Below are 10,270 nucleotides of genomic sequence, written 5' to 3' on the forward strand. Positions count from 1 at the left end.
ACCTCTCACACACTCCCACTCCCTCCCTCAGCTGTTCTCACCTCTCACACACTCCCACTCCCTCCCTCAGCTGTTCTCACCTCTCACACACTCCCACTCCCTCCCTCAGCTGTTCTCACCTCTCACACACTCCCACTCCCTCCCTCAGCTGTTCTCACCTCTCACACACTCCCACTCCCTCCCTCAGCTGTTCTCACCTCTCACACACTCCTCTCACTCCAACCCCTTCCCATCCCCTCATCCTCTCCCATCCCCTACCCCCTCATACCCTCTCCCAATCCGCCAAACTGTTTTGCTTAATCAGAACCGCAAAGAGTCAATTTATTTATTAATTTCTTTATTATGCACCCCATACCCATCCCGTTGTGGGTGGCGGATAGGATCCACCTATCAAAGCCTCTCTACGGAAGCGTCAATATTCTCCTTTTACAGTTTCACTGCAATTTTTCACAGATTGGTCCATTAAGTATGTGACATATTAAGTGAGAGGACGGGTTGTAAACTGCTACGAAACACATGCATCACCAGAGCGAAGAATTGACTCTCTCAGCACAGTTATTACGTGGTGTAAGCATAGTTATTGTCTGGTGTAAGTATAGTTATTGTCTGGTGTAAGTGTAGTTATTGTCTGGTGTAAGTATAGTTATTGCCTGGTGTAAGCATAGTTATTGTCTGGTGTAAGCATAGTTATTGTCTGGTGTAAGCGTAGTTATTGCCTGGTGTAAGCATAGTTATTGTCTGGTGTAAGCATAGTTATTGCCTGGTGTAAGCATAGTTATTGTCTGGTGTAAGTATAGTTATTGCCTGGTGTAAGCACAGTTATTGTCTGGTGTAAGCATAGTTATTGCCTGGTGTAAGCGTAGTTATTGCCTGGTGTAAGCATAGTTATTGTCTGGTGTAAGCATAGTTATTGTCTGGTGTAAGCATAGTTATTGTCTGGTGTAAGCATAGTTATTGTCTGGTGTAAGCATAGTTATTGCCTGGTGTAAGCATAGTTATTGCCTGGTGTAAGTATAGTTATTGCCTGGTGTAAGCATAGTTATTGCCTGGTGTAAGCATAGTTATTGCCTGGTGTAAGCATAGTTATTGCCTGGTGTAAGCATAGTTATTGCCTGGTGTAAGTGTAGTTATTGCCTGATGTAAGCATAGTTATTGCCTGGTGTAAGCATAGTTATTGCCTGGTGTAAGTGTTGTTATTGCCTGGTGTAAGCATAGTTATTGCCTGGTGTAAGCATAGTTATTGCCTGGTGTAGAGCCCAGGCAATAAACAAGGGCCAATACATCTCGCTAACTACACGATTACGAGCCCCAGATTACAGTCTCAATAATGGACTGCAAAATATGTGCGTTGGCCTGGTAGCATACATCACTGCTGTTGCGAGTCCTTGGCTAAAACCATTTCTCCTTCTCGTTAAAAACAACCGGCTAAATTACTATCGGAGAAAAATAATTTTATATATCTTTTCGAAGCTGTAAGTTGGAGGTTACTGTGATGGTGGGTCGGCTTCTTCCCTACAGAGTGAGGAAAAGATGTAACTCATATTTCTTGCCTTGTTGTAACTTTATGGAGGGTGTGTGGCAATAATTTACCTTAGTATTTTGTTTGATATATGTGACTATTGGGTCAGTGTTGGAATTATATTCAGTCCCACGTCTCTGGGTACTCTTTCTCATGCCTGTACTTGCTTTTGTCTTATGGTACATATCAGTCTGCCATTTCTTCATTTATCGTCACCATTACCTTATACTTGGTGGGTTGTATTCTGACCCACTTCCATGCCTACTCCTAGAGTTTGTTAAGTTATTTCTAAACAAAATTTGCAGTCCTCCTCGGATTTCATATTCCTCATTAACTCATTAACTTTGATATGCACAAGCTCACTCCCTCAGGCAAGTCATTCACATTAATAAGGAACAGCAATGGCCCCAGAATCAAGCCTTGGTGGACTCCAATTGTTGCATTCCACCAGCTCCACACCTCTCTGATGCTGACTGTTTTTTTTCTATATCTATGTATTCCTTGGCCCTTATCTGTGTTTTCCCAGTTAACTATGCATTTTTCTCCATATTGTACATCATCCTCTCACGATGCATGGTACCAAATACTATTCGATACTCTAGGATGATACAATCTACCCAGCCATATTTTTCTTGTCAGATTTTGGTAACTTTGTTACCAGAGGTAACCAGAGGTAACAAGTTTAGAGGTAACAAGGTTAGAAGGTAACCTTGTTACGGTACTTGCATCCCGTAGCTCCTCATTCAGACGGTCGCCCAATAACATATATTTCTCTTGGGCGTTCCCGTGCCTGATACTGCATTGGTCCCTCTATCCTGGCTCCCTAACCTTCCATGTCACTCTTACTGGGATCAGGTTAATCCCACATCTTCTGTCTACCCTTCTTCACTTTCCCTACTGTTCCCTTCACTTCACACTCTCCCAAATCTGACAGACACAACAGGCTAGCTAACTTACACTAGGTAGCAGGACCTAGTGAAGAGGAGCCGGTCGGCCGGGCGGACAGCACGCTGGACTTGTAATCCTGTGGTCCTGGGTTCGTTCCCAGGCGCCGGCGAGAAACAATGGGCAGAGCTTCTTTCACCCTATGCCCCTGTTACCTAGCAGTAAAATAGGTACCTGGGTGTTGGTCAGCTGTCACGGGCTGCTTCCTGGGGGTGGAGGCCTGGTCGAGGACCGGGCAGCGGGGACACTAAAAGAAAAGCCCCGAAATCATCTCAAGATAACCTCAAGATAACCTCATTAGCAATGCTAAAAATCATCAAGTAATGCGTCGTTCCTATCATGTGACCTTATTCCTCCATTATATCCTCAGTTCTCTAATGATGGGGGTGTGTCCCGATATCTTCCTTCAGTTGTTACTTGGTCACTTTATCTTTGCTCTCATATCCTACGTGATTTTAATGTTTTTCTTTATCTAGGAAATGGAAATATCTGTTTGTCCGAGGTTGGATACCAGACCATTGGGGATGGCCTCACTCCTCAAGTCTGCATGGTGGGAGGGATGGGTTATTGGACTATCACAGGCGCATTGGGGTCGGCCCTATTGCATCCCTTTAAGAGAGCTCTGCTCCTACTGCAACCTTCCACGACCCTTATAAAGTTTGAAATTGTGTTTTTATTTGTCAAGTGAGTGTCTCTGTTGCTTATAACACTCTGGTAGATTTGCATTCTTGGGCCTCCTAATGCTTAAATGGCAGAGCCTTTTGGGCATCGATCTGGACACCGCTGGGTACCCCGTCTAGTTTATTGCACAGTGTATCTTATATTTGTAGCAGTCCCCGTGGCGCAATGGTAAGAAACTCGCCGCGCGCTTCGCAAGCGATTTTGCCTGGGTTCGTGTTCTGGCCGGGGAGGATTGACTAGTCACGAATCCATAACTGCACGTCTCTGTTCACCCAGCAGTTAATGGGTACCTGGTTGTTAAATGATTCGGAGGGTCGTATTCCGGGGAAAATTAGGATTAAGGACCTGCCCGAAAAGCTATGCGTGCTAGTGGCTGTACAAGAATTTAAGAACGCTTGTATATATAAGTAAAAAATAAAAAATGCTTCTTATTTACTTAAATATTTTCTAAATTGTCTATTTAGTTTCTATTGTGTACATGGTGATGGTGCCTGAAGGTAGTGGGGGAGGTGGAGACAGTGGACAGTGGGTTCTAACTAATGCCAATAGCTAACCTATGCCTTCAACGGCCAAAATAGGTATTATAAATCATAGCTGATCGCAAAATTGACAGGCTGTAATGTTTTCCATGTGAAGGTCTTCAGTTAAGTTTGGGCAATTTAATACATCATTTGTGTGACGTTGTGACTGCTGAAGAGAACGGATTGTGGTGACAACAGAGAAGTGAAATCTAAAAGTTTTGTTTTATTATTATTATTTTTTACCACAGACGTGGCCACACATTTACAATGCTAACCAGCATATATACATTTTGGACAGAGTGAGAGATTTGTCAAACATATAGTTCAGGGATTTATTGAACAATTAACCACAGAAGGTGATTGTAGTGCTTTTAAAATGCTAGGCTAAGCTAAATATCTAAATACATAGATACACAGATTTATGTATGGTACATAAAGTGTTCGAAAGTACCTTTTACATAGTGTCATTAATGTGCATTTACAAAGGTCTGAAAGAAGTGAAAGATAGAACTACACCTTGGCCTACAACAACAAGTGTTCAATCCTGGCTTCATTCCTTCTACTCATATGATGCGTAAACCCGGTCCAGTGAAATCATCAGAAAATGTATAAATACTACTCACCACTGTATAAATGTATGGCCACCTCTGTGGTAGAAAATAAACTTAAAAAACCTCACCCTGGCCCTCCACAATCCACCCACCTACCAGGGATGGCTCTAGGACAAACATCTGCCATCTATAAGCATACAATATCTTCCCACACCGCCTTATCATTTCGACACTCGAATAAGTAGATATGACATACACTCTTGTGCAAAAGTTACAGTTAATGCCGTCGAAACTATTATCTTTACATATCTTTGTCTCCCATTAACACACACTCTCCCTCAAGCCCCCGTGCAAGGCACTAGACCCATTTCACCCTCTCTTGCCTCCCGACGCACCAAGGTAAAATAGACTGACAACAAGGTCTTTGTTCCTCTGGGCTCACAGCCTGGCTCTAAGGACGCCCGGGATACACAAACTACGCCAAGATATTTTTCTTCTTGCTTCCTAGAGTGGCGCGGAGGACATTAATGACACACACACAGTGTAGTCTGCGAGCCCTCCCCTCCTCCGGCTCTGGCTCACGGAATGACAGGGTGAATGGAGGGAAACACAAACACTTTTTATAGAATATATATATATATATATATATATATATATATATATATATATATATATATATATATATATATATATATATATATATATATATATATATATATATATATATATATATATATATATATATATATATATATATATATATATATATATATATATATATATATATATATATATATATATATAGGTGTGTGTGTGTGTTTACTATTTGTATCTGCATCATTGAGCTATTAGCTCTTGGATCCCACCATTTTAACCAATTTAATTTTTCCTCTATTATGTCTACTGGATATATTTCTCTTACACACGCACACACATCCCCAGGAAGCACCCAGTAGCAGCTGTCACGGTACCTATTTACTGCTAGGTGAACAGGAGAATAAGGGTTACAAAAACGCTGCCCATTTGTTTCTGACTCTGCCGGGGATCGAACCCGGGCCCTTTGGACTACGACACCAGAACGCTGTCCACTTACCCGCGAGAACCCCTAGTTGTGCTTGCGGGGGTTGAGCTCTGGCTCTTTGGTCCCGCCTCTCAACTGTCAATCAACTGGTGTACAGGTTCCTGAGCCTACTGGACTCTGTCATATCTACATTTGGAACTGTGTATGGAGTCAGCCTCCACCACATAAGGTGGAGTGTACGGTGTAAGGTGCACCCACGCGCGTGCGTGCGTGCGTGCATGTTTGAGGAGGGTATAATAATTAAGTTGTTCCACGGTACGTCAATCAATCCTTTCATAACACGATCCCATTTTCCCTGTGGCCTTTACGACGGAACATAACGTTAAATACTTAGTAATAATTCTGAGTATTAAACTAATATAATGAACCACAACAAAATATCTTTATCGCATCCAAAGTTCATTGACTGCTTGAAGTATATTGCAGCGCCGCTGCTGCCACGGCCCAAGATAGTGGAGCCCCAGAGCGAGGACCACCAGGTCCCCAAGGAGCCTCTATACAGTCTTGCGTCTGTCTTCCTGAAGCAGGAACCAACGGAGGCATCGTCCCTCATGCCCCTGGAGGTGGACGCGGCCAAGGGGCCCCTACAGACCCTTAAGTCAGTCTTCCTGAAGGAGGTCGCGTCCTACATGCCCCTGGAGATGGACGCGGCCAAGGGGCCCCTACAGCAGGCAAGGGCAGGACTCCTCCAGAAGGCTCCAGACGTGGTGAAGGCAGGTGAGACCGTGACCCAGGGTCACGACCTCGTCGCCCTGGTGTTGACGGTCATGATGGGCATCTGGTGGCACCTGGTGGCGGCCACGATGAATAGTGCCATAGTGAGGAAGGTGAGGGAGATTTTGGCGGGTAGAATGAGGGAGTTTACGGAGGAACTGAAGAGGGAAAGGGAGGAGAGAAAGTGGTTAGAGATGAGAGAGGAGATAAGGAGGAGAGAGATGAGTGACATCTTCTCACATGTCTTCTCCGCGAGTGACCTGGAGGTTTCGAGTGACTTGGAGGTTTCGAGTGACTTGGAGGTTTCGAGTGACTTGGAGGTTTCGAGTGACTTGGAGGATTCGAGTGACTTGGAGGTTTCGAGTGACCTGGAGGTTTCGAGTGACTTGGAGGTTTCGAGTGACTTGGAGGTTTCGAGTGACTTGGAGGATTCGAGTGACTCGGAGGTTTCGAGTGACTCGGAGGTTTCGAGTGACTCGGAGATTTCGAGTGACTCGGAGGTTTCGAGTGACTCGGAGGTTTCGAGTGACTTGGAGGTTTCGAGTGACCTGGAGGTTTCGAGTGACCTGGAGGTTTCGAGTGACCTGGAGGTTTCGAGTGACTTGGAGGATTCGAGTGACTTGGAGGTTTCGAGTGACTTGGAGGATTCGAGTGACCTGGAGGTTTCGAGTGACTTGGAGGTTTCGAGTGACTTGGAGGTTTCGAGTGACTTGGAGGTTTCGAGTGACCTGGAGGTTTCGAGTGACCTGGAGGTTTCGAGTGACTTGGAGGTTTCGAGTGACCTGGAGGTTTCGACTGACTTGGAGGTTTCGAGTGACCTGGAGGTTTCGAGAGACTTGGAGGTTTCGAGTGACCTGGAGGATTCGAGTGACTCGGAGGTTTCGAGTGACTCGGAGGATTCGAGTGACCTGGAGGTTTCGAGTGACGCGGAGTCGAGTGATGCGGTGACGACTAGTGACGCGATGAAGGCGAGTGACGCAGACAAGGCGAGTGACGCAGAGAAGGCGAGTGACGCAGAGACGAAAGAGCTGCTGCTAGAGATGGCGTGGAAGTTATGGAATATTCAAATGGAAATATTCCCGCCTGAGAAACCAGACTACGTGATACCGCCAGAATGTTTGACAAGAGAGAACGCCTCGATAGTCAGGTGTGTGAAGAAGGTGAGAGATATAGTGACAAAGGAGATGATAAAGGTCCTTGCACGACAGATGCTGGAGGAGGAATATGGCCAAGAGGTTCGTGGCCGCCAGCAAAACATCTCCCAGGTTGAGGACTCCTGGAAGGTGCACTACCTGAAGATGGACACCTTGCTGCTATGGAAGGCGCTTACCGATTTGATCGAGGTGTGTACGCAATTGACGCAACTGAAGCAAATGCCGCAGCAGGTGAGACAGGTAATTATGAGCAAAGCGGTAGAGAGAGCAGTACAGAAACTGACGAGGAAGTTGAGACAGAAGAAGATGAAGGAGAGTGAGGCAAGTGAACCCATTATCAATGAAGTAGAAACATTTACGAAAGAGATGATGGTGAAACTGGCGAAGGAGTTGGTGGAAATGTTGGAGATGTTGGAGATATGGATAGAGGAGTCACAGAGGAATGTAGAGGAGTCACAGAGGAATGTGGAGGTTCCACAAGAGGACGTAGTGGTTCCTCTAGGTAATAAAGAAGGGTATTCGCAGGGGAATAAAGGTGTTAAAGAGACGGAAGTTACTATAAGACTAGTGTACGACGGCTGCTCGTGGCACGTCTCTTGGGACCTCCCAAACGGCGTCGGCCACAATGACTCCTCCGTCAGTACTGCTTCGCCTGGCGAGACTCGCGTTAGTAGACGAGACTCGCGTTAGTAGACAAGACTCGCGTTGGTAGACAAGACTCGCGTTAGTAGACGAGACTCGCGTTAGTAGACAAGACTCGCGTTGGTAGACAAGACTCGCGTTAGTAGACGAGACTCGCGTTAGTAGACAAGACTCGCGTTAGTAGACAAGACTCGCGTTAATAAACGAGACTCGCGTTAATAGACGAGACTCGCGTTAGTAGACGAGACTCGCGTGTTATTCGTAAAAACCCACACGCACAAGCGTATGGATTGTTATTTTTTGTATTATATTTTTTATTTTCTACCAGAGACGTGGCTAAACATACACTTCAGCGATATTTTGATCCTCGTCTTCTCTCATGCTGAACTAGCGTGAGTTTTTGCGTGATTCATTGAACAATCAACCATAGAAAGAGCTTTTAAAATGCTAATATAATCTACATACATAAATACACGTCTATCCTACATACCTCCTCCATATCAACCTACCCTGGCCTAGCGTCCAGGAGCCAGATTCACGAAGAAGTTACGCAAACACTTACAAACCTGTACATCTTTCTCAAACTTTGGCGGCTTTGTTTACAATTATTAAACAATTAATGAGCTCCGAGGCACCAGGAGGCTGTTTATAACAATAACAACAGTTGATTGGCAAGTTTTCATGCTTGTAAACTGTTTAATAAATGTAACCAAAGCCGTCAAAGATTGAGGAAAGATGGACACGTTCGTAAGTACTTGCGTAACTGCTTCGTGAATCTGGCCCCTGGAGAGGCCATACCAGAGCCCAACTCCATAGTCTTCTGAGACTACTGAATACCTACTACTACTACATATCCTTCCTCCTACATGTAGGATATGTAGGAGGAAGGACTGTTCTACATGTCCTTCCTCCCCCTCTTTACCTCTCTCTCCTCCCCTCTCACTCTAGGTGTAAATTTGGGCACATGCCCTAATTTAATAACATTGTACAATGACAATCCAAATTCTCAAACAAATACATTAGAAATAACAAAATGACTAATATTAGGAAATAAATAAATATAAACTACACGAGGAAATAATTAAACCATGAAATAATAAGTCAAGAAATAAGTAACAAATTAAGAGCGGCGGGTATCGGGCGAGGCAGTCAGTCAGGCAGTCAAGAGGTGTGAGGCAGGCAATTAGAAGGTTGTTATCTCACCTGCGACAACTTATCGCACACTCACACACCTGCTGCAGGGCCACACCTCCCTCAGACACCTACACCTACACTCATATCTCCCACCCACACCCAGGCCCCCACCAATGAACAGGCCCCCACCCACACCCACACCCAGGCCCCCACCCACGCCCAGGCTTCCACCCATGCACAGGCTTCCACCCACGCCCAGGCTTCCACCCATGCACAGGCTTCCACCCCAACCCGTCCTCTTAAAAAGAACGTCACTTTTGGCTGGTATGCGCGCTATGGCCAAATTTGGACGTAATTTGAAATGAAATCCACTCACAAAAGTGACGTCCACCCACGCCCAGGCTTCCACCCACGCCCAGGCTACCACCCATGCACAGGCTCCCACCCACACCCAGGCTCCCACCCACGCCCAGGCCCCCACCCACGCCCAGGCTCCCACCCACGCCCAGGCTCCCACCCACGACCAGGCCCCCACGCCGTTTCCACTAATTGACATGTTTACGATATAAAAAGTATTAATTTCAAACTCCAAATATGTGCAGTGGGGCAGAATTTGGCTGCAAAATACCGCTTCAAATTATGAAGACATGATAACCCCCTTAAAAAATAATTCAGCGGAATTGACAGGGTGGACAAAGACAAACTCTTCATCACGGGTGGGACACGAACAAGGGGACACAGGCGGAAACTGAGTACCCACATGAGCCACAGAGACATTAGACAGAACTTTTTCAGTGTCAGAGTAGTTAACAGGTGGAATGCATTAGGCAGTGATGTGGTGGAGGCTGACTCCATACACAGTTTCAAATGTAGATATGATAGAGCCCAGTAGGCTCAGGACTCTGTACACCAGTTGATTGACAGTTGGGAGGCGGGACCAAAGAGTCAAAGCTCAACCCCCAAAAGTATAACTAGGTGAATACACACACGCACACACACACACACACACACACACACACACACACACACACACACACATACAGGGGCCTCGTAGCCTAATGGATAGCGCGCAGGACTCGTAATTCTGTGGCGCGGGTTCGATTCCCGCACGAGGCAGAAACAAATGGGCAAAGTTTCTTTCACCCTAAGTGCCCCTGTTACCTAGCAGTAAATAGGTACCTGGGAGTTAGTCAGCTGTCACGGGCTGCTTCCTGGGGTGTGTGTGTGTGTGGTGTGGGGGAAAAAAAAAAGTAGTTAGTAAACAGTTGATTGACAGTTGAGAGGCGGGCCGAAAGAGCAAAGCTCAACCCCCGCAAACACAACTAGTA

The 10,270-nt window shown here is 45.7% G+C and overlaps 1 protein-coding gene across 2 annotated transcripts; it reads left to right on the plus strand.

Annotated features, from left to right (window-relative positions):
• The first annotated feature begins 5,626 nt into the window (after positions 1–5,626).
• LOC138358673 (neurofilament heavy polypeptide-like) lies at positions 5,627–8,111 on the plus strand. Of its 2 annotated transcripts, none has more exons than XM_069316775.1 (2): positions 5,627–6,782; positions 6,927–8,111. In XM_069316775.1, the coding sequence occupies exons 1-2, from the start codon at positions 5,661–5,663 to the stop codon at positions 7,854–7,856; spliced, it is 2,052 nt and encodes a 683-aa protein (XP_069172876.1). In that variant the 5' UTR covers positions 5,627–5,660; the 3' UTR covers positions 7,857–8,111. The 2 variants fall into 2 exon arrangements, with proteins under 2 accessions (XP_069172876.1, XP_069172879.1); XM_069316778.1 differs by having other exon boundaries at positions 5,627–6,368; positions 6,531–8,111.
• The last annotated feature ends 2,159 nt before the right edge of the window (positions 8,112–10,270 follow it).

The sequence above is a fragment of the Procambarus clarkii genome, chromosome 8 (assembly GCF_040958095.1).
Source record: "Procambarus clarkii isolate CNS0578487 chromosome 8, FALCON_Pclarkii_2.0, whole genome shotgun sequence".
In the NCBI taxonomy this organism is placed as follows: Eukaryota; Metazoa; Arthropoda; class Malacostraca; order Decapoda; family Cambaridae; genus Procambarus; species Procambarus clarkii.

Excerpts from the sequence above, each read along its gene's own strand:
- LOC138358673 (XM_069316775.1), top strand. The coding sequence starts at position 5,661 with ATGAACCACAACAAAATATCTTTATCGCATCCAAAGTTCATTGACTGC. Across the intron at positions 6,783-6,926 it reads AGGTTTCGAGTGACTTGGAG|GTTTCGAGTGACGCGGAGTC; the intron begins GTTTCGAGTGAC and ends AGTGACCTGGAG.